The 24,638-nt window shown below is 45.2% G+C and overlaps 2 protein-coding genes across 2 annotated transcripts; one reads left to right on the top strand and one right to left on the bottom strand.

Moving 5' to 3' along the window:
- The first annotated feature begins 4,683 nt into the window (after nt 1–4,683).
- On the top strand, nt 4,684–8,077 carry LOC112888541 (U-box domain-containing protein 6-like). The gene is made up of 5 exons (XM_025954768.1): nt 4,684–4,968; nt 5,773–5,864; nt 6,549–6,734; nt 6,986–7,093; nt 7,441–8,077. The coding sequence occupies exons 2-5, from the start codon at nt 5,808–5,810 to the stop codon at nt 7,927–7,929; spliced, it is 840 nt and encodes a 279-aa protein (XP_025810553.1). The 5' UTR covers nt 4,684–4,968; nt 5,773–5,807; the 3' UTR covers nt 7,930–8,077.
- Nucleotides 8,078–8,752: 675 nt separating this feature from the next.
- Nucleotides 8,753–9,847, bottom strand: LOC112890410 (uncharacterized mitochondrial protein AtMg00810-like). The gene has a single exon (XM_025957305.1). The coding sequence runs from the start codon at nt 9,845–9,847 to the stop codon at nt 8,753–8,755; it is 1,095 nt and encodes a 364-aa protein (XP_025813090.1).
- Between the last annotated feature and the right edge of the window lie 14,791 nt (nt 9,848–24,638).

Raw genomic sequence — 24,638 nt, 5'->3', positions numbered from 1 at the left:
CGACTACAGCCTTCCAAGGATGCTGCGCCTTAGCAACCGATACACCACCTCCTATGGTTGCCGCGATCTTGTGGAGCGCGACACCCGACTACTAGGGCACTCGTCCTGCAAGCAATCGAAGAACCAGTAAGAACAAGTAGAACAAAGTACTGAAATTACGAGATGTAATTGAAGGTCTCAAACCGAATCTTAATTATGGTGGGGTTCCGAAAACAAGTGGACGGGCGGCTGGATCAGCACGCGCGTCTACAAGGGAGTAGCAAAAGCTAAACTTGCATCTAATAAAAACCCCTGTGTTCTTGACAGCAGCTAAAGGTTATAAAAAAGTGGGAGAATGACCACAAGGGTGCTGGGGTCATGTTCCAACCCTAGGACGCATCCGACTTGGACTCAACTTGATACACGGCCCGTTGGGCCAAAATTAGGGTGACGTAGCACCGTGGCTGAAAAGGACTCTAGTAAATCAAGGATTGCGGTTGACTCCGAATAGATATGGAAGTGATTCTGGATCCGTTGGAAAGTAGATTTGATAAGCTTTCTAGGAAGTACTTGAACGACCAAAACGGAGTCCGGATGAAGTCATGGCGACCGTCATAAGTCATGCTTGTCCTGCAGTCCGAATCCAGCCTGCGCGATGCCTCTTCCCTTTTGATCCAATCCATTGTTCCTGAGTAAAACAAGAGTGCACGTGTCTCCATTGTCTAAATATAATGAACCTGAGCTTAAGAGTGAACTTACTTGATGGGTAAGCCGACGAGCACGAGCACGAGTAATAGGACCAAGAGGTGTTGTCGAAGTAGATACTGGTGTAGTGGATGTATGGTTGGTGGCGATGTCCTCATCATCCTCCCGTTCTTGCATTTGAGTCATCCTCAACTCAAGCTCATCATCCTCTCCCAAATATAGCTTCAAATCTGCAATGTTAAATGTGGGACTAACCCCAAAATCTATAGGCAGGTCTAGTTTATATGCATTATCATTAATTCGCTCTAGCACTTTAAACGGACCATCAGCCCAAGGCATCAATTTAGACTTTCTCAAAGCAAGAAACCTATCTTTTCGCAAATGCAATCAAACCAATTCACCAGGTTCAAAAATCAATTGCTTTCTACCTTTATCACCAGCAAGCTTATACTTAGAATTCATGCGCTCTATGTTTTCTTTAGTTGTTTCATGCAGTTTTAACATCAGTTCAGCACGTTGCTTAGCATCAAAGTTTAATTTTTCAGAAGTGGGCAAAGGTATTAAATCAATAGGAGCATGAGGTATCAAGCCATAAACAATCTCAAAAGGGCACATCTTTTTAGTAGAATGCATGGAACGATTATAAGCAAACTCAACATGAGGCAAACATTCTTCTCACAACTTAATATTCTTCTTTAAAATATGGTAGACAAGGTTCAATTAACAACTTTAGTTTGACCATCAGTTTGGGGATGACAAGTGGTAGAAAATAGAATCTTAGTTCCCAATTGTGCCCACAAAGTTCTCCAAAAGTGGCTAAGAAATTTGCATCACGATCAGAAACAATTGTGTCTGGCAACCATGCAAATGAACAATTTCTTGAAAGAACAAATCAGCAACATGTATAGCATCATCAGTTTTATGACATGGAATAAAGTGTGCCATCTTGGAAAATCTATCCACAACCACAAAAATGCTATCACGTCCCTTCCTAGTTCTAGGCAATCCCAACACAAAATCCATAGAAATATCCTCCCAAGGAGCACTAGAAACTGTTAAAGACATATACAAACCATGCGGATTTAAACATGACTTAGCTTTTTGATATGTAGTGTAGCGTACGTGACCAAATGTGAGAAGAACTCGAAACTCCAAAGGACTACAACTAAGACCAGCAACTCAACACAACCGATGCAACCGAAAACTCAACAAGCCCTAACTAAGCAGTACTAGTAAAGGCTCAAAAGGGTCTATAGGATTGCGGTGAGGGAAAAAATTCTACTATTTTTGGCTTTTTCTGGACTGTAGGAAAATAAAAATTGCGAAGGATTGGAAGTCTCTCACCGAACAACCTTGCTCTGATTACCAACTGATGCAAACCCGCTAGGGTTTGTTCCTGATCTTTCGATGAGAGCCGCGGGATAACTCGATTGATGGAGGAGACGACGTTCACAGCCCAAATACAACCTTCCAAGGATGCTGCGCCTTAGCAACCAATACACCACCTCCTATGGTTGCCACGATCTTGTGGAGCACGACACCCAGTCACTAGGGCATTCGTCCTGCAAGCAATCGAAGAACTAGTAAGAACAAGTAGAACAAGTACTAAAATTACGAGATGTAATTGAAGGTCTCAAACCGAATCTCAATTATGGTGGGGTTCCGAAAACAAGTGGACGGACGGCTGGATCAGCACGCGCGTCTACAAGGAAGTAGCAAACGCTAAACTTGCATCTAACAAAAACCCCCGTGTTCTTGACAGCGGCTAAAGGTTATAAAGAAGTGGGAGAACGACCACAAGGGTGCTGGGGTCATGTTCCAACCCTAGGACGCATCCGACTTGGACTCAACTTGATACACGGCCCGTTGGGCCAAAATTAGGGTGACGCAGCACCGTGGCTGAAAAGGACTCTGTAGTAAATCGAGGATTGCGGTTGACTTCAAATGGATATGGAAGTTATTCCGGATCCGTTGGAAAGTAGATTTGATAAGCTTTCCAGGAAGTACTTGAACGACTAAAACGGAGTCCGGATGAAGTCATGGCGGCCATCATAAGTCGTGCTTGTCATGCAGTCCGAATCCAGCTTGCGCGATGCCTCTTCCCTTTTGATCCAATCCATTGTTCCTGAGTAAAACAAGAGTGCATGTGTCTCTATTGTCTAAATATGATGAAACTGAGCTTAAGAGTGAACTTACTTGATGGGTAAGCTAACGTGCACGAGCATGAGTAATAGGACCAAGAGGTGTTGTCGAAATAGATACTGGTATAGATGTGGATGTATCGTTGGTGGCGATGTCCTCATCAATATACCACTCAGCGTGCATTCGGCAACTCGTCCAGCTCCTTGGCTCAGGGGCTGGGCGCTAAAAACTACATGGTTGCTACAGCTTGCCTAGCTCATACGTTCGGGGGCTGGACGCCGCAAAACTACTCGGAAGACTCGCAAAAGAACCCAATTTAAGGGGCTTTTGAGGATTTATCACCGCAAGATAATTGTTTAACCATTATTTCAGGAATTTTATTCCAAATAAGGGGTTTTTCACATTTTTAACCTAAAGGTCTTTCTAGCCATTAAATCAGGGATAATATTTATTTTGAGCGGTAATTTCAGGAATTCTTTGGGAAGTTATTTGCTTAATTTTTTTTTAGAATACCGTTCCGAAACAAAGGGGTTTTCGAATTTCTGAACTAATTTATCCATTTTAACCATCAATTCATATTCTTAGTATTTTATACAACCCATGCCACGATTCTTTGGATCTTTTTCCAAACCTTGGGATTTGGACTCAAGGTTCTGGGGCTGCTGGACACGTGTCACCGATGCTTTATTTTTCAAATTTTTGGAAGATAAGAGCAGAAAATTCAAGACTAATTTGATTCTCAGCCTAATTCTTCGATTCAACCTAAGGTTTAGGGGCTACTTCATATGGAGTGCGTATTTCGTTGCACCCCATGTAAAAGAAGACTTGACAACTACTCGGGGCATGAGCACCTCACAGCTTCGATGCAGTCAAGAAAGTACTCGGAAGATACCTTCAAGACGGAGTTAGGGAAAACTTGAAGACGCCTTCAGAAGTACTCAGAAGCCTGCAGTAGCCTGCAGTACTCGACTACAAAAAGCTCGGGAGCTTGTCAAACCTGGGGTCACGGGACTGCGCACATGGCGTACATATTCTAGGATAAGAGATGGAATATGGTTCACACCCTACATCAATTGTAACTACTCGTACAGAAGTAGAACTAGTCGGAACAGAAAGAAACTACCCGAGTAGTATTCGGGTAGGACTCCTAAGCTAGTATCGGGCTAGGATCTTCCTGTAACTCTATCCCACAGACTATATAAGGGCGGACAGGGACACCCTCTAAGACATCAACACCTAACGCAATACAAACCACCACACAAAACGTAGAGTATTACGCTCTCGGCGGGCGGCCCCTAAATCTTATGTTCCTTACATCTTCGAGTTTTTGATCTCGGCGACACCCTACCTACAATCTATCACCTTAGGGATATTTCTCGATAGGCTTGAAGGTTAAACACGATACTGGTAACTATATACAACGAGTTTTTATCCATATAAAATCCAAATCTTCTCTTCCCTCATAATTAAATTTCACATCATGTCACCGTTTCTATATATGTTGTATGTCATTTAATAAGAATGCAATTTGCATTGAAAATGATTTTATCCTTGGTCTTCCTTTTAACGAAACAAGGGAAATAAGTGAAAAGAAAGTTGTGCTGCATGGTAAGACCCACGCGGAGAGCGCGCGACTCACGAGCGGGGGTGAGAGCTGCCCTACGGCCGGCCGCCCACCCACACGTGGGCCCTACGGCCGGCCGCTAGCACGGAGACGGGGACGACACGAGTCCCAGGGAGTGTGATCGGCGCCGGCGCGGCGGGGGCTTTTTTCCCCCTCGAGTGGTGGGGACGAAAGGTCGACGTCCAGAGGAACTTTCCGCAATTAATAAGGTGATCCGATTAGCATGCGCTGCCCGGCATCTGCAGGTGCGCACTCGGGATTAGCAGAGACGTCTTTCCTGCTTCGACTGCATTTCTCTGCGTCTTAACTGTACTGCATTACATTCCACCCTGTCCAACGAAGTGGAGGCCCTTCTCGCTGATTTGGATCTACGCGGCCAAGGTTTAGTGGGAGTAGTCTCTTCGAGCGAGCTTGCCTTCCCACATGCATGCTACCCTTCATCCTGCAGTTTCCTTCTGAAATCCCGGGGAAAAGGAGCAGCTAACGAGTCATCTGAAAGGTTTTTTCTGTCTTCTGAGGTGGGCTTCTATTCCGATCCTTTTCCTTCCCCCAAAGGGAATAGTTTCGATGATTTTCTTCTTCTTTTCTGTGTGATTTAGTGGCACGAGCTCTGTATTCTTCGTTCTTACTCTTCTTTTTGGTTTTTAGTTATTTGTCCCCCTGTTCCGTTAGTTCATCTACTATGCACAGGCTCACGATTGATTTTCTGTTATCTAGAACACGGTAACAGAGGTTCCGCCCTGACTTGTTGTCCTTTGGTTGTTGTTAACTTGACTCTCCAGTTATCTCCGCCCAAGAATCACAGATAATATAGAGTGAGTGATTTGTAAGAAATTTTTCTTGAACCCGACTGCTTTATCAGAAATCAGAAAGATTTCTTACAAAGTATCCAATAATCCTTCCATTTTGGTGCCACCGATTCAGTCATGGTACGGAAATGGAGTATTCAGATAGGTTTCGGAAGACCTATAGCTTTTGGTTGACAGAAAACATAAATCCAAAAATATCATATTAGGATATGGTGGTCATAAGACACTTTTAGTATCTCTACTAAAAAATAGGATTAGTTCGTGAAAGCTTTAGAATCAATGTCCCTTTTGTGAAACTTTGATTTTTGACTCAAAGTTTAGTGGACTGTTGGAATTTGTTTGAAGAGAGGAAGGTAGCGGTTTAGCCCACTGCTGGTGTTCGTAAACTTAAGTTTTGGTTCTTTGGCATTTCATTGCAAATAGACGCTTATTAAAATTTAAAGGAGTTCAATTAGCTCTACCCTTTTAATTTGTCCACTGATACCATATTGTTTATCTTTGGCTCTTTGACAGTTTGGAAATCTGTTAGTTGCCTATTCCTTTTATGCATGGAGAATAATAGTGATGAAGCAATGGGTGCATCTCGGCATAACTCTCGCCCAAAGGTATGGATATTGGACTTCTATCACTAGATTGACATAACATAAAGATTAATGCAATTTTCATGTTTTGTTCTGTATATGTAATGTTGAAGTCCATATGAGTATAGTTTTTTGTTCCTAAGGATATAGGAAAGAGGCCATGGGTTCTTTTCTGAAATTTTCTGTAAATTAAAATGACTGATTGTATCTCAAGATCTGGTCCGACATGCAAAAACCAAAAACCAAGCCTATGGTGCTGCTTGGTTTGAGTAATCAGATCTTGCCATCCATATGTTCTGCTTATTGTTAGTAGTTGGTCGATGTGCAGGACCAGATGTGAGTTGAAAATTGAAATTTTTTCGTGAAGATGTTGCTAATAATATTTGGTTATTCTTTAGTACATTGTTGCTATGATCTTTTTGCTACCATTCTAAGTTCACTTCCTTCGAAACTTTCATTTTTAACATTAAGTCCATTCTAAATTTCAAGTCTTTGTTATTGCAATATTATCAGTATCCAGCCCTGTTTTAAAACTTAAATATTTGTATTAACTTTTGGACCAATTTAGAACCATTGCAAAATAGAACATGATGTCATAACTCATTTTCATCAGCTACTTACGCGGAATATAATTCCAGATTTTGTTCTCCATACCTTACCACACTGTGTGACTATTTTAATAATTTAATTACCTTTGGATTCTGTTAGGTTCACAGCACAATGTGCAATGAGCTGTCTTTGATGTTAGATAAGGTTTCCTCTATTCTTCCATCAATAGAAGCTGCTCAACCAGGATGCAAAGCAGGTGTAGAGGAACTATGCAACCTATACAGCATAGTTGACAAAGGGAAACTCATAATCCAGAACAGCATTGAATGTAGCAGTCTTTACTTGGTATGCCATTCTTTTGTTTTGATTAGAAAGAAAAACCAGCTATGTGTTGCTTACTGATACAAGCTATTTTATAACCCTCGAAGATGTGCCATATTTGTTAGTACAAATTTTGGAATCCTCGAAGATGTGCCATATTTGTTAGTACAAATTTTGGAATCCTCGAAGAGGTGCCATATTTGTTAGTACAAATTTTTGTACCTTTGAAAAGGATTGTAAAAACGCTCTTCTAATATTTGAATATGTAATTTCAGGCTATTACTAGTGAAGCAACTGCAATGCGGTGCGAAAGGATAAGGAACTCACTGAGGCGGAGCTTGTTCCTGATCCAGAACATGGTTGAACCATTGTTAGCTAATGAGGTTAGTTTGGTATATCAAATGGTAGTACATGAGCTGAATCATCGGCAGAAATAGCAGTTCTGGATGAACGAGTCTTTTGCAATTCCCTGTCAAAAGGTTTACAGTGTCAGGCAAATTCTTTAATCGAAAGATATGATGTGTCTCAGTGAATGGCTATTTGTTAGAACACCAGCAAAACTTAATGTAATAGGTTAGAGGTCAAGCTCCTAGCCTACTACTGCATGTATACATAAATGTTCTATAAAAATCATTACCTGATAATAATTGAATTTTTTCTATGACAATTGACAAATTCATTTTGCAGCTTTCAGACTACATGTTTACATTTATTCAACTATATATTGCAGGTGGCTGACGTTCATAATGATCTACGAGATCTTAAATTCATTGTTGATCCAACAGAAGAGGATGCTGGAAATGCTATTCTGGAGATGCTTCGGCAATCTGAAGTAACCCATCAACTGGAACTTGAGACCTTCCTGTTAGCAGCTTCGAAGTTGAACATTACATCACCCAAAGCTATCTTAATTGAAAGAAGAGCAATCAAGAAATTACTTACCAAGATCAATGGCACGGATCCTAAAAAGGAAGGAATTCTTAAGTATCTCCTATATCTTGTTAGGAGATACGGGAAGAATACTAAGCCAGAGACTGGTGAGAAGAATAACAATGTGAATGCTGCAGCTGAAATCATGAGTTCGGACTTAGTTAATGGTATCAGTACTCCTCAAAGATGCATTTCAAATGTAGAGTCTGGCAATGTGAGATACGACGATCAGAATAATTTAGTGGGAGCAGCACACCGCCTCCAGAGTTATGCTGCCCAATGTCTATGAACCTGATGCGAGATCCTGTTATAATAGCATCTGGACAAACATATGAAAGAGAAAATATAGAGAGATGGTTCAAGGAGGGATATAGTACTTGTCCTAGGACACAGATGAAATTACAAAACTTCACGGTAACTCCAAATGCTTGCATGAAGGCTGTTATTTATAATTGGTGCAAAGATCACGAGCTTGATCATAATTATTTGCCTGAGCGATTTCATAGTTGTTACTGTGTATCAAGTGTGCACAATGTGTCGGCACCTCTAATTACTGAAAAGAATAGTGATTACATGGTTGAGTATAGCAACTCAGCTTTTGGGTTATCAGGTAGTTATGTATCATCCCCGATGAGGGAAGCAGATCAGTCAAAGGCTAGTTTTGATCAGTATTATTCGAATGCCAATTACTGTTAGAGATCGCCGAAGTATCGACGGCACCGCGTCGCTGGCGAGCTCACGCACACACCCAAAACTAACGCAAAACTGGAACACAGAGACGGGGTCTCGTTTTGGTGCTGTTCAATCCTTTTGGAAACTGATTACAGCTAAGTCGGGGCCTTGACCTCCGACAAGTGCGGCACGTCCGTCATTGACGCCTGCCATCCCAAGCACCTAAGACATGCCACAAGACGACTAAGTCGGGGCCTTGACCTCCGACAAGTGCGGCACGTCCGCCATTGACGCCTGCCATCCCAAGCACCTAAGACATGCTGCAAGACTCAGCTCCCTAACAAACGCAGCGCAAGTCAGAGCACACGATACGCACAGCTTAACAACCAGCCATGCGTCCACTAACTAACCAAGGGAAAATTGAACGACCGAGACTCTAGCTAGGCACAAGAGTTATTCAACAAATCTCCTCCTAAATCTTGTGCCCTGAACTCCTTACAGGTATGAAGGCCGATCTTGGTGCAGAGTTTCTGAAACTTGGTCTTGCAAAGAGGTTTTATCAGGACATCACCTAGTTGCTCACTTGTTCTGATGAAACTCACCTCAATCTGCCCATTGTGTGCATATTCCCGGATTAAATGAAATCTTATGTCAATGTATTTGCTCCGGTCATTATGCACAGGGTTCTTGACAAGCGAGATTGTGGACTTGTTGTCCACCCTCAGCACAGTTCTGCTCACAACTGAATTCAGGATCTCAGCTAGCAGCCATGCTAACCAAACAGCTTGACAGGCAGCAGTTGCAGCAGCTATATATTCAGCTTCACAACTTGACAGTGCTACAACCTTCTGCTTTGCCGACTGCCAACTGATTGGACTGTCCCCAAGAAAGAAGATGACCCTAGAAGTGCTCTTCCTGCTATCAACATCATCACCAGCCAGATCACTATCACTGGAACCCAAGAGTACAGGTTTATCTCCCTTCTTCCTTGTATACCTGAGCCCCCAATCACTAGTTCCAGCAACGTATCTCAGAATGTGCTTCACTGCTGCTAGATGCTCTTCATGGGGCTCCTCCATAAATCTGCTCACATACCCAACTGAAAAAGCCAAATCAGATAAAGTATTTACCAGATACCTCAAGCTCCCAACCAAGCTCCTGTATTCAGTTGCATCCACTCGAGGGCTATCACTCTCCTTACTGAGCTTCAGCTTTGTCTGCATGGGTACCTCACATGGATTACATTCCTCCATGCCAGCTTTCTCAAGAATTTTCTGCACATAGCTTCCTCGAGATGGTGTGATTCCCTCATCATTCTGCTTCACCTCAATGCCCAGATAATAGGTGAGTAGCCCAAGATCACTCATCTTGAAGATCTCTGCCATCTGTGCCTTGAACCTCTTGATGCTATTGCAGCTAGATCCTGTGATAATTAAGTCATCCACATAGACCCCCACAACATGCCTCTCAAAACCCACACCACGGCAGTAGACAGCATGTTGAGATGGACACTTCTTGAATCCCAGAACACCCATTTTCTCATCCAGCTTTTGATTCCAGGCACGAGGAGCTTGATGTAAACCATACATAGCTTTGTGTAGTTTGAATACCTTGTGTTCCAGTCCGGGCTGAGCAAAACCCGGTACCTGCACGAACACGTCCTCCAGCAGGTCGCCGTTCAAGAACGCCGTCTTGACGTCCATGTGGTGGACTTCCCATCCTTCATGTGCCGTGCCACTAGAGCGAACACCTCGGTGTAGTCAATGCCTTCACGTTGAGTGTACCCCTTCATGACGAGCTGCGCCTTGTGCCTAAGGATCGCGCCGTGTTCGTCCTTCTTCACCTTGAACACCCACTTGAGGCCTATGGCATGCTGGCCTCGAGGCAATTCAGTGAGCGTCCAAGTGCGGTTCTTCTCGATTGACCGCAATTCTTCCTCCATCGCCCGATGCCAGCATGCCTCCTGTTGTGCTTGAGCCAGGGACGCCAGCTCCTTTGCGCTCACCATGAGCAGCCGCCCGTGGCCAAGATCGCGCACAACATAGGTCGGAGGCAATCCCGGCCCAACGACATCATCCACCGCCCAGAAGTGAAGCGACGCGTCCTCGTCGTGGTCAGCAACCAGCTCCTCCTCATTGAGGTCTGGTGGTGGGGAGACAAACTGGACACCAGCCCGTGTTGCCGTTGTCGTGCCTGATCCTCCCTGCCATGTTGGTGTTGGGGCATGAGGCGTCATCAGCATTCCCGGCTCCATCTCCGGCGTGTTCTCCTGATTGCCATGGCCAAGCTCCGATGTGAACTCGACGGTGAAGATGTCATCGCTATTCATCGTTGCCACGTCCTCCTCTGCACCTTGGGACCAGTCCCACTAGCCCTCCTCATCGAACATCACGTCCCTTGTCACGTGAACGCGTCACGAGACGGGGTTGTAAGCCTGAAATGCCTTGGAGCCGTGCTCATAGCCAACGAAGATCATCTTGCGCCCGCAGTCATCGAGCTTTTGAAGGTGCGGAGTCGTGTTCCACACATAGACGATGCAGCCAAAGGTCCTCAGATGGTGAACTGCCGGCTTCTTCCCGTACCACGCCTCAAACGGGGTCATTCCCTCGACGCTCTTTCTCGGGCACCGGTTCAGGATGTACACAGCAGTGTTCACCGCCTCACCCCAAAACTAGCCCAGCAACCCCTTCGCCTTGAGCATGCTGTGAGCTGTGGCCACCACCGTGCCATTCCGTTGCTCCATGATGTTGTTCTGTTGTGGGCTGTAGGGGGCAGTGAGTTGACGACGAACCCCCTCAGCCGCGCAGTACTCTGCAAACTCGATCAAGGTGAATTCACCACCCCGATCAGTCCGGAGCACTCCCAACTTGAGCTCGGACTCGCCTTCTGCTCTCGCCTGGATCGCCTTGATCGCCTCCACCGCACGGTCTTTGGACGGCAACGCCGCCGTCCACATGTACCGGCTCCGTCGTTGACGAGCAGCAGGAAGTACTTGTTGCCGTTAGGCATCGCAGGGGAGATGGGCTACGCACACTACTCCACCTGCGCTGGGAACGAGGAGCGCCTCTGCTTTCCTGCCAGGCACACCTCGCACAGCTGGTCCACCTGCTCCACTACCGGCAGCCCGTGCACCAACACTTCCCGAGCCATCTTGCGCAGCGCCGCCATGTTGACGTGGCCCAGCCATGCGTGCTAGCACCAGGCGTCCTCCTTGCCGCACGCCGCTAGGCAAACTGGCTGTGCAATGTTGATGTCGAGCACGTACAGCCAGTTCGCCGTGCACGTCACCTTCACTAGGAGCCACCTGCTGGGCTCCCAGATCCTCATCACGCCGTCGTCAATGTCAATCTTGTAGCCACCTCATTGAGCTGCCCAACACTCACAATGTTCGTGGTGAGATTGGGAATGTAATAGACGCCGGTGAATGCTCTATGCTTGCCGTTCTTGCACTCGAAGAGGACGGTTGTGCAGCCTTCAATCCTCATGACGGAATCATCGCCGAAACGCATCGTGACGCAGATGGCCATGTCCAGCTCCGCGAATGCCGCTCGGGACCCCGACATGTGGTTCGTGGCCTCGGTATCCAGCACCCACGACTTGGCGTCGCGCTCTCCCTCTTCTCTGAGCTGGACGAACACCTTCTCCACACGCAGCTTTTGATGCTTTGAAAGAAAGGCTTACTTCGGTGATGCTAGTGGAGTTGACATTGGTGGCTTATTGATGCAAGAAGGTATACCTATTGCTCATTTTAGCGAGAAAATGAATGGGCCTATTCTCAATCATTCCACGTATGATAAAGAGTTTTATGCTCTTGTTCGTTCACTAGAGACATGGCAACACTATTTGTGGCCTAAGGAATTCATTATTCATTCTGATCATGAATCTCTTAAGTACCTTCGCATGCACAATAAACTGAACCGTAGACATGCTAAGTGGGTTGAGTTTATTGAATCTTTTCCCTACATTATTAAACACAAGAAAGGGAAAGATAATATTATTGCTGATGCTTTGTCTCATCCGTATACATGTTATCTCAACTTGATTGTCATATCTTTGGACTTGAATCGATTAAGGGACAATATGAATTTGATGCTGATTTCAAAGATGTGCTTTTGAATTGCAAAGAGGGGCGTGCTTGGAATAAATATGTGCTGAATGAGGCATATTTGTTTAGAGCTAACCGCCTATGCATTCCAGTTGGTTCCGTTTGCCTTTTATTATTGCAGGAAGCACATGGTGGAGGTTTGATGGGGCACTTTTGTGCCAAAAAGATGGAGGATATATTGGCCATCCATTTCTTTTGGCCAAATATGAGGCAAGATGTTGAGAGATTTGTGACTGTTGCACTACATGTCAAAAAGCTAAGTCACGCTTGAATCCACATGGTTTGTATATGCCTCTTCCTGTTCCTTTTATTCCTTGGACAGATATTTCTATGGATTTTGTGTTAGGATTACCTAGGACTAAGAAGGGGAGGGATAGCATTTTTGTTATGGTGGATCGATTTTCTAAGATAGCGCACTTTATACCATGTCATAAATATGATGATGTTGTTCATATTGCTGACCTCTTTTTCAAAGAGATTGTTCGCTTGCATGGTATGCCTTCTACTATTATTTCAGATCGCGATGCAAAATTTTTGAGTCACTTTTGGCGAATTCTATGGAATAAATTGGGTACAAAATTGTTGTTCTCAACAACATGTCATCCACAAACAGATGGGCAAACGGAGGTGGTCAACCGCACTTTGGGCACCATGTTGCGTGCAATTTGGAAGAAAAATCTGAAGATGTGGGAAGAATATTTGCCTCATTTAGAATTTGCATACAATCGGGCAACACATTCTGCCACAAGGTGAGTCCTCTTCCAGTAGTGTACGGTTTCAATCCCCGTGCTCCTATTGATATCTTGAAGAGAATTCATAATGATGCTAAAGAACATGCTGATTTTATTTTGCAAATGCATGAGACCACTAAGCACAACATTGAAAAGATGAATGAAAAGTATAGGGTTGCTGATAGTAAAGGTAGACAAGAACTTAAATTTGAACCGGGTGACTTAGTTTGGTTGTACCTAAGAAAAGGATAGATTTCCAGATTTACGAAAGTCTAAGTTGATGCCTAGAGCTGCTGGTACTTTTAAAATTATTGAGAAGATCAATGATAATGCATATAAGCTTGCATTGTCTCTGGAGTTTGGGGTTAGTCCCACCTTTAATGTTGCAGATTTGAAGCCCTACTTGGGTGAAGATGATGAGCTTGAGTGGAGGATGACTCCAATTCAAGAAGGTGAGGATGATGAGGACATCACTCCTTTAGATATACACGACAATCCTCCAATGAGCATTCAAGGTCCAATAACAAGAGCTCACGCACGACAATTGAATTTAGAGGTGAGCTCGTTCCTAAGCACTTCTTTGTTTGGTTTTAAAAATAGATTGCTACCTTATGATTATGTTATGATTAGGAACCAAGGGGAGGACCAGAAAATACTCAAGGAAGAGCTTGGAGGCGTGGTGGACCAGCAATGGAGCCCAAGCCGAGGTGGAGCCCCAAACCAAGTAGACTTCTGGGCTGTTTCGGAGTCCAGGAGCAGTCTACGCGAAAACTGGTCTCACGGTTGCATACAGGCTCGGATTTGGGCGTTCTTTATATGTACGAAAACTTAAGAAGACGATGGTTCCAATGGCTCTGGTCTCAGGCCTAAATTCATCCGGAGTGATCAGGAATCATCAAAGGATTTTGACGTCCAGAATCTGATTCGGTGCTGCGAGCCATATTTTGGCCTTTGGTCTTTGTACTGTGTTGGAACCCATTAGGGTTGCGTCCAGGCAGTTTTGCTTTAGATTACTCTATCTTCAAACAGTCGCCATTCATCCGTTTGTGAAACCCCAACTTCATGTGCTTAATCATTCATCTGCAATTTGTCACTTTCAATTGAGAGCTACGTTCTTTCAAGTTCTTGCTTGTGTTCTTCATTTCGTAGGCAGGGTTTAGCCTTCATGGTGAGGTCAACCAGATTGTGATATAGTTGATAACCAAAGGAGTCGTGGTGCTAAGACTGCAGGGTTCGAGTCTACTGACTTGAAGCCAGATTGGTGTGTCATGCTCCACCAAAACGAGAGTTATCCTTCACCTAACGGAAGATCAGGCCCCTTAGTTCCCATCAACCATGCCATTTAGTTGGAGCGCGAACTCCTCCATGGACTCGCTATCCCTGAATGCTGCCAGCTCAAACTCGTGGCGAAGCTATTGCGCGGCGTTCTTCTTCACGTGCCCATCGTCGACGCGCATGGTGGCGATGGCATCCCACGCCTCCTTCACCATCTCCTTGTTGGCGATCACGGATGTGAGCTCTGGAGGGACGGCGCTACAGAGGGCGTCGAGAGCCATCATATCCTCCTGCATGTCGACATCGCCATCGTCGATCACCCGCCAGAGCGCCCACGCCTTGAGGCGTAGTTCGTCTTGGTGAGCATGGGGTAGCTAGTCCCGCCGCCCACCTCACGAACAACCCGCTAGAAGATGGCACTGCCATCCTTGGTTCCGCTCCCGCCTGGGCTGCCCTCCTTGCTGGTGTTCTTCACATCTCCCTTCGGCGTTTGTGACAGAGTAGTCGACATCCCCCACCCGATCACGCGGTCACGATTCCAACGGCGATAACGCACCACGATCGAGTCTCGGCCCGCAACCGGCTCTAATACCACTTGTTAGAGATCGCTGGAGTATCGACGGCACCGTGTCGTTGGCGAGCACACGCACACACCCAAAAGTCACGCAAATTTGGAACACAGAGATGGGGTCTCATTTTGGTGCTGCTCAATCCTTTTGGACTCTTGATTTACATATATGAAAACTGATTACAACTAAGTCGGAGCCTTGACCTCCGACAAGTGCGGCACGTCCGTCATTGACGCCTGCCATACCAAGCACCTGAGACATGCCACAAGACTCGCTTCCTCGCAAACGCAGCGTGAGTCAGAGCACACGATACGCACAGCTTAACAACCAGCCATGCGTCCACTAACTAACCAAGGGAAAATTGAACGACTAAGACTCTAGCTAGGCACAAGAGTTATTCAACAATTACTAGTTGTATTTGTCCTTCTGCAACTTTGACAAAGTAATGTTCTTGGATTTCTTCCATGAGCTGTCTGAGCTTCCCTTGAAACTGCAAAGCAAAGCTACCAAAGTTTTGAAGACTGTTCTTAATGGTGAAAAACAAATTTGGCATTCTATGGTCTGCAATGGGTTTTTAGAAGCATTCCATGAATTCCTTAAGAATGACAGTGGAAGATACACATTGCAAGCCCGGAGAGCTGTAATTTAGTTTTTTCTTGCTTTCCTTTCTAGTATGAATACCGATGTATATATTCTCCATGTCACTTCTTATTGGGGTTCCGAAGCTTGATCTTTTCCTGTACTTAGGTATCCTTCTCTACACATTCTGCAAACTAACTGCCCAATGTACAAATGGTAGCAGGTAGCATTGTCCAGATGAAATGCCTCAGGCATGCTTTTTAATCCACTATGTGTTTCAAAAGAGTTTGTATTAGGTTTTTTATTTTCTTTAGTAGGCGTGTTGGGCCGAGGGAAGTTAGTGGGGTAGTAACCTTAAACCAGGCATGCCGTAGCAAAAAACTAACTCAGACCGTGGATTTGGCACTGTATTCGAACTGCTTTCTATCTTTTAATACAATCACATGCAGCTCTCTTGCGTGTTCAAAAAATTACTAGGCAAGTTGGCATGATAGTAGATGTAGTTCAGTGCATGTGCTCTAAACTGGTCAATGTAGCTGCAAAACTTGGATGCCGGTGGATTTGTATCTACTTGACCACAGAAATTAAGGGAATGTGTTAGAAATATGCCCTAGAGGTAATCATAGAGATGATCATATTTTGTTGTATCCATGATGTATTATGTGTTCATTGAATATCCATGAAAGGCAACTTGTATTGATTGACAATTATGTGAATTGTTTGTGAGACTCTTTATTTGTATGATTATTCTAAAGTTGTTCCTAGTTGGAGTTCATGTATGGACACACATGAATATTACACTAGCACATGTATTAGTTGATGGCTGTGTTTCAGAAGTCATAGACATGGATATGTCAAACTAATAATGTGGGCGCATGTATGAAATGAGGCTGGACCGGCCCAACTCTAGAAATAGTGATTTCTCATTACACAATGTGTACGCTGTGTCCTTAGACCTGAGATTGTCACATGTACTCAAGATGTGAACTGACCTACTTAGGAGCCATCAAATGCTACTCCATAACTGGGTAGTCATAAAGGTGGTTCTCGGGTTTGTCAAGAAGCATGCTGTGAGACATGGTCAGTCAACATGGGATTTGCCCCTCTCTACTTGAGAGAGATATCTCTAGGCCCCTCGAGTGATCGGATCAAGAAATGCATGGCCGTTCTTGGGTTAAGTGTTAACCAAGAATTCTGGATCACGACATCGAGAAAGAGAGGTTAGCTTGGAGCTAGACCAAATATCGTGAGGCAAAGGGAATAGCATGTATATGAGATTGTGATGGCTCATCTGATATGATCTTTGCGCACGCATAGGAGTTGACATGTCTTGCTAGAGGCCATTGTCAACTATTGGTCGAGTAGGAGTACTCGAGTCATGTCTGTTCGTGCGTGAGCCCATAGGGTCACACACTTAAGGGGCTAGAAGCCTAATGAGGATATGTTCCAAATTAGACTGGACTTAGGTGCACTAATGGGCCTCATTTAGGAAGCCCATTAGTGGGCGCCTATAAAAGAAGGGGTGGGGACACATGGAGGACCTAACCCTAATTCCACACCTGCTTGCAGCCGCATGTTCCCACGCCTGCACCCACGGTTGCTCTGGCGAACCTAGCAGTTCGGAGTGCGATGCTTCTTCCCCGTACGTGTGGATACCTCGGAGGTGTTGCATCTGCTGCACGAGGATGAGCCGTATGTGAGGAGGTTTCACAACTGCACTACCCTGACGCGCTATACAAGTTCCACACCCGCACGTCTAGTGGTAATTCTGTGATCTATAATAGTAGTTTTCCTGGTTTACGTGGTGGAATTTTTGTTTATCGCTAGCGTAGCCCACCTCATATCCCTTTAGAAAGAGCAAAATCATTTATATTATTCATGGCAATCACAAAATCACAATGTTGCTAGCATTGTTCAGCTTTCAGTTAGCCCAAAATTCAGGGTTTATAAAGAGGTGAAAGGACAACTGATCCCCCACCCTTGCGGAGAGAGAAGGTGGCTCCCCTTACCATGTTTGGAGCCTGCTTCAACTGGGTAGCCCTTCAACCGATAAAGAGCTCACCACAAATTCAAATGGGGGGAGATTCCAAGGTAGCACTCACATACTTGGATGGACCGGGCGATGGAGTTGGGCTTCAGGTGGGTCGCTTTCAAGCCATAGTAGTTCAGCAGTCCCCAAAAAGAATGCTCCGGTGTGAAGGCCGAACCCCTTCTCGAAGAAGGGCTTGAAGACCACCATCTCCATGCAGTCCTCTGAGGGGAAATCCTCCTCGAAACAGTATCTCCGCCCCGCTAAATCCATTTGGGGGGGGGGGGTGGACTCCGCACCTCACCATGTCCTAGAGGTCCTCCTCTATCACCATCGAGCGACGCAAGTGGAGGCCGGATCCAGGATCTGGCCCACAGGTTGCTGATGGAGAAGGTGAAGTGAAGGATCGGCTCGACATCTTGATGAAGGCCAGGAACTTCGCACGAATCCAGTGACTAGCGACAGAGCATTGGAGGTGGCACGTGTCGGTGTTTTACTCCACGCCCACTGAGGGATACACCCGAGGTGGTGAGTTTGTAGGTAGGGTGTCACCGAGATCATGAACTTGAAGGTGCAAGGAACACAAGGTTTACACAGGTTCGGGCCGTTGAGAGCGTAATACCCTACGTCCTGTGTGGTTTGTATTTCCTTAGGTGGTGATCGGGTGATCTCCTCTGTTTGGAGGGGGTCCCTGTTCGCCCTTATATAGTCTGGGGGACAGGATTACATGGAAGTTCTAGTCGAGTACAAGCTCAGAAGTCCTACCCGAGTACTTCTCGGGTAGTTTCCTACCGAGTCCGACTAGTTTCACTACTGTACGAGTAATCTGACTACACTACCAGTAGTTACAACATATGTAGGGTGTGGGCCAGGTCCCATCCCGTATCCTAGGAAAAGTACGCCACGTGCACAGTCCCGTGTCTTCGGGTCTGACAAGCCCCTGAGCTCTTCGTAGTCGAGTACTACAGGCGTCTGAGTACTTCTGAAGGCGTCTTCGAGTTCTCCCGAACTTCATCCTGAAGGTGTCCTCTGAGTACTTCCTTGGCTGTGTCGAGGTTGTGAGGTGCTCATACCCCGAGTAGTTGTCAAGTCTTCTTTTATATGGGGTGTGATTAAACTCGCGTTCCATATGGAGTCTACCCCGAGCCTTAGGTTGACTCGTAGAATCAGGCTGAGGGTCAATTTAATCTTGAGTCTTCTGTCCTTATCTTCCAATAGATTTGAAAAATAAGTCACTGATGACACGTGTCCCGCAGCCCCCGAGCCTTGAATCCAAATCCTCAAGGTTTGGAATGAAGGATCCAAATAATCGTGGCATGCAATATATGAAAGCAAAGATTTGATGGTGAAGATGGGCAAATTGATTCAGTAAATTCGAAAACCTCTTTTTTCGGGTTGAATTCCCTAAAAAAATGGTTAAACAAATAACTTCTCCAAAAAATGCCCAAAATTACCTCTCAAATCAGATCTTGTTCCCTGAGTCAATGGCTAGATAAGACCTCTGGGTAATAATCTGAAAAACCCCTTATTTCAGAATAAAATCCTAGAAATAATGGTTAACAATTATCTTCCCGAGATAAATCTTCAAAAAGCCCCTTGAATCGATATCTTCTGAGTAGTTTTGCAGCATCCAGCCTTAAAGTGTGAGAATTGTCGCTGAAAGCAGGCGAAGTGCCCTATCACATCCAGCCCCCAAGCTTGGGAGCTAGATGAGTCGCATAGTATATGCCTAGTAGTTGGTGGCACCAGCCCCCGAGCCTAGGCATCGGCCAAGTTGCTGCTGAATCTTGAGCTGGCAATGAAGCCGACTAGTCGAAGTTGATTCTGACTAGATTTGTAGGCAAGACGAGTAGTCAAAGTAGTCACCAGCATGTCACCGAGCAGAGTAGATTTCGACTAGTTTTGTAGGCGAGACGAGTAGTCAAAGTAGTCGCCAGCATCTCGCCGAGTAGAGTCAATTTTGACTAGTTTTGTAGGCAAGACGAGTAGTCGAAGTAGTCGCCAGCATGTCGCCGTGCATTCTTCACGAAGTCAAGTAGTCGACAAAGGTTGTCGATGAACCCAACTAGTCGGAGTCGAATCCGATGAGTAGTCATTGTAGTGTGTGACGTGTAGTCGAGCGTTCTTCCGAAGTTGAAGTAATCGTGGGCGATTGTTGATGAAGCCAACTAGTCGGAATTGAATCCGACTTGCCCAGCAGCATCATCCAGATCAGGTCCCCTGCAAGGTAAACATAAAAGTATGTTGTAACTGATATACGTGATATCATGTTGGGAGAAACTCCAAGCATTTGTAAAATGCATGTAAAATTTTTCGCGTTGTACTCTTGCTAGGTCGCATAAAGTTGCCGGGTAGGTAGCCTATTATGCTAGGCACCTGACCCCTAATTGCCGTAAACCATTGCGCAGGGAGCTTGGCCACGTGCACACGTAGTTGCATAGGCGTACAGAAGAGTCGAGCTTTCACGAAAAGCGTATGCTACCGGGGTATTGTAGTAACCGTTGAGAGGAAACTAGAGCAGTCGGTGCTGCGCGAAAAAAGAGAATGCTCGTGGAGCGCACTTATAGGGTGCAACCCGACCACCCGTGTTGCAAGGCAGACCGTGCAGGCAATCGGGAATAGGCATGACATGGCCTGTGAGCAGAATGCGCGTTGCGCAAAAAAGTATCTGATCCTGTGAAGAACAAGTCGGGAAAGATATAAGTGACTTAGCCTGATTCGTGGACGATTGTTGACGAACCGCAACGGCCGTTGATGGAGCCATGATTGTTTGTTTATAAAGCTAACTAGTCGGAGACAATTCCAACTAGTTGTTGACAGTGTGAAATCCAGTCCCGACTAGTTTTTCTGCCGAAACAAGTAGTCGGAGTAGTCGAAACACGCCCACTCATGGATGGTTGTCGACAAAACCGCAGTAGTCATCGATGGAGCAGCGACGATATGTTGATGGAGCCAACTAGTCGGAGTTAATCTCAACCAGTTGTTGACCGTGCCGAGCTTGTTGCCAAGTAGTTTAAGGCTCGTCCACAACCAGTTCCTTGTCGAGATGAGTAGTTGAAGTAATCGTTGGCGATGCAGATTAGTCAAAGTAGTTGTAGCCGATGGCAGCAGCGCGTCTGCGCTGTGGCGCTAGCTGAAGTCGAGCCACATCGTCACGGTCGGCGGTGATGGCGCATCGCCGTTGTGGCACGAGCTGAATTCGAGTCGATCATGAGTAGGAGCCGGGTTGGATCTAGACTCGTCTGTGATATTTCTGGTACTTGGGAGTAAGACACACTAGAGTTTAGTATAAAGTTTGTGTTTGTTCTTGTGAATGGGTTTAAAACCTAAATGCAAGTTATAGGGTATTTTTGTAATTATGAAAAAAATTAATTAGAGTTCTTTTGTAAAATGTGTTTGAATGAATGGTAATTTCAAAATGTATGACAGTTTGTTTTGCAAAAGCAAGTATTTACTTTTAAACCACTGTAAGAAGTGGAATTACCCTAAGGTTTCATTTGAAATGTGAAATTTAAATAGGTTTTATTTGAAATTGCATAGTTTGTCGGATTTTGAAATAGTTTCAAAACCCTAACTCCTTTGAAGCTAATCCTTAAAGCAAAGTTGTATTTCTTTTTAAGCCCTACACTTTTGATTTTGGGCAAATTTTCATTTGGGATACGGTTTGAAAGAAAATTTTACTTTACATTGAACCCCTTGCACTTTTGGAAAATTACAGATAAGTCCTCATCATCTTCCTCTCTCCCCTCCCTCTCTGTTTCACTGCTGCGCCGCCCGCCGCCCCCTCGCCGGCGATCTCCCTGGCCGCCAATTGCCCCCACGCCGCCCTAACCGCACCACCTGGCCTCCAGCTCGCCCGCCCGCCGCCCGCCCGACCCCACTAGCGTGTTCCCCGCCCAGCCACATCGCACATCCGCCGCCCGAAGCTGCCACGTCGCACCGCCGGCCGCCAGCAGCTGCTCCCCGCTCACCCGTGACTCCTCTTGGTCTTGCAGTGCGTCCAGGAGCCCTCCTCGACTTCTTTTCGCCTCCTCTTTTTCTTCTCCGCTCGACTACCGTCGCAAGAGCTCCGTTGCAGTCCTACTTGCCACCGTTAGCCGCCTCCGCCGCCCCACGTCCGCAACCCAGTGCTCCCCTGGCACTGCTGTGGCAGAACCAACCTGAATTACACCAGCTCAAGTGCGCTGATCCTTTCTCGGAAGGCAGTAAGTACTCAACCGCACTTCAAACGGTGTAACCCCGTGGTCTCTCGGGTAAAGTCCCAATAAAACCACCTAACTCAGGATCAAAACAAGGTACCTCACACGAAGGCGAGTCCAGAGATACAAACATCAATAATTTTACATCACTGGCAGAATATTACATTAGTGTTCAAACTTATATGGTAGCAAAACCTAAATAGTACGAATTTGTACAAAACTTTTTAAACTTAGAGTATTTGCAGTGGAAAGTAAAATACGATACTACCAGACGTTTGAGCTAAGCCCAAGCTCAACATCATTTGGAAGGACCTGTGTTGGCCGGGGACGGATCCCATTCCACGGACCAACTATCGGGAAGAGCATAGGGCCAGGGCACTGGCAGAGTAGAGTCCTCAGGGGGATTACCTGGAACAAAAGTCACATTGCAAGGCTGAGTATTCTAATACTCAGCAAGGCTTACCTGTTTCATGGTATACTGAGCCATATAGCTAGACTATGAAGGCTTGTAATGGTTCTAGGTATAGTTTCAGCTGAAAAGCAACAAAGAGTAGATCCTTAATTTCAACTTTTAGCGTTCAGGTTCTAGTTAATTATCCATTCTAAGTAAGCAACTATAGCTACTCAAGCATGGTAGAACTTTTTAAGCAAACATCATCTTTGATTATTATCAGGTTACTCTTTTTACTCTATGTGGCAAAGGGATCAAGTAGTCTCAATCTCCGCGAGAAATGGACGATTCTGAATCGAATTTCAAAACCTTGCAAGGGTAAACCTAACTCACACGCTTGGAACATCCAATGATTGTTCCGAAGCAACCGTTTGCCTTTCATTCCGACTCGTGGATCAGTTCCACCACAAGCCACTATAGGACCATACGCACATCCAATGTGCAGGACGTACGTCTGTAGCGCGACTACATGACCGTACTCCTATCCGCTTTGCGGAACGTACTCCCGCACGTCGGTGCATGTGCGAAAAACCAAATTACGAGTGGTGGGGGGTATGTCCACTCCTCGGGCCGATCGGTTACTAGGCATACCGCTTACCATATTTCGCGGCATGTGGCTAGTATTTTCAAACGCTTAACCACCACTACCACACACTGCGACCTTATCAAATTTTCATCAACACAGATGGGGTTTCTGCCAAAGTCATGAATCATAATCATAACCCCATCCGTCATCCTTATAGTGGTTGCAGGAATGTAAACATTGCAACTCCTATAAAGCTCGCGAGTGACAGGGAATCACTCGACTTCTACCGGTCCTATTAGCTTAGCAGCTAGTCGGACTCAGGTTCTAGTATTCAATACATAGGTCCTAGGAAGATGCAACTAAGGTTTCAACACAATTCCTGGAAACTTAAATGCACAAGTAGATATATATGAATCTATAAATTGCAGTGTAGTAAAAATAGCGGATTATGTCCGGGGCTTGCCTTCTTGGGTGGGGTTGGGATCAGGGATGTCAAAAACTTCCGAACTTTAGTTTGGGGCTTCAGTTAATTCCTCGGCGACGTTCACTTGGTCTTCCGAAATGCCCTGCTCAGGTTCCGGAATCAACTCGTAGGTTCTGTCGGCGAGTGTAGTCGAATCTACATGATATGCAGTGATTTGAAGCAATGGTCGTTGATTTAAGAAACTTTACTTCACGATAAAGTTGCAATCCAACAAGTTAATTAACCTTTTCTATGGGTAGTTATTTATCGAGTATTAACTTACATTACCTAACCTCATTAAATGACATGTGGAGTTACTCTAAATAATTAAGCAAATTACATTAAGTAGCATTGGAAAAGATCCTAATTTATTTATATCAGAAGTTCTATACTAGATCTTCTGTTGAAATTTTGTGAACATATTACACTACTCAAAAGTAACACTCTAACTTAATTTCTTAAATTTTCATAAACCAGAAGTATTATTCATGGATTATCTTTGAATCCAAGCTTAAATTCATAACTTAAGCTACTCTATGCTACTGATGTTCAAAATTTTATCATGGATTACACATGCTGAAAGAAGGTTAGGGTAAAATTTTCAGCTACAAACACTAATAGATTTACCCTTGAATAAATCATAAAGCTTTCATCAATTTGAAACAAAGATACTTGAACACTATAAGTTGGAAACAGTTCTGAGTCTACAAATTTTATATAGATCTATACATGAGACACACATCCTATGTTTCAATTTTCAGCAACAGCATAGCTACGGATCAAGAGATCTAATTAGCACACCCATTTCCTAGTATTTATTCTAATTCAAAATATTGACTTATTCAGCTCAAGTTTATAGCACAAAAGTTGTAGAGTTTACTTCAAAGATTCAAACAAAACTGGTTTGACATTTTTCTGAATTTTCTACAAATTCCTACAAATTTCTAAAGATCACTGATTTGAATTGGAAAGGAGGGACTGAAATCTTGCAGCCAGGCCCTTAGAAAGATTTAAATCAATGCAATCAAGTCCCTAGCTCGTCGATGAAGAGGAGCCGAGATTCGCCGGTCAGATTCCGGCGATAGTGGTCGCCGGCGGCGAGGGGGAACCGGCCAGGGAGGATCAGGGGACTAGGGCGGTCCTCGCTGGTGGTCATGTGATGGTCGGGGTCGACCGGAAGGGTGGAACGACGGTGACCCGAGGCGGCGGCGATGGAGCTTGACTGCGGTGGCCGTGTTCCGGCGAGGGGGTTCACCGGCGGTGATCCAGAGGTTGGCAAGAAGCTCGAGGGGAACAAGGCGGTTCGATTGATCACCTTGGCGAGGGTTGAGGTGGTTGGAAAGATGGGTTCCCACGGCAGACCGAGGCGGCGGCGGAGAGGTCAACGGCGACGGTGATG

This window comes from Panicum hallii, chromosome 4 (assembly GCF_002211085.1).
Source record: "Panicum hallii strain FIL2 chromosome 4, PHallii_v3.1, whole genome shotgun sequence".
In the NCBI taxonomy this organism is placed as follows: Eukaryota; Viridiplantae; Streptophyta; class Magnoliopsida; order Poales; family Poaceae; genus Panicum; species Panicum hallii.
Note: the sequence above shows the minus strand (reverse complement) of the source record. Positions and strands in the feature narration are given on the sequence as shown.

What these genes read in the sequence shown, in the direction of transcription:
- LOC112888541 (XM_025954768.1), top strand. Translation starts at nt 5,808, where the DNA reads ATGGAGAATAATAGTGATGAAGCAATGGGTGCATCTCGGCATAACTCT. An exon ending in AATGTAGCAGTCTTTACTTG is followed by an intron (nt 6,735 to 6,985) that starts GTATGCCATTCT and finishes ATGTAATTTCAG; the next exon opens with GCTATTACTAGTGAAGCAAC. An exon ending in AACCATTGTTAGCTAATGAG is followed by an intron (nt 7,094 to 7,440) that starts GTTAGTTTGGTA and finishes TATATATTGCAG; the next exon opens with GTGGCTGACGTTCATAATGA.
- LOC112890410 (XM_025957305.1), bottom strand. Translation starts at nt 9,847, where the DNA reads ATGGGTGTTCTGGGATTCAAGAAGTGTCCATCTCAACATGCTGTCTAC.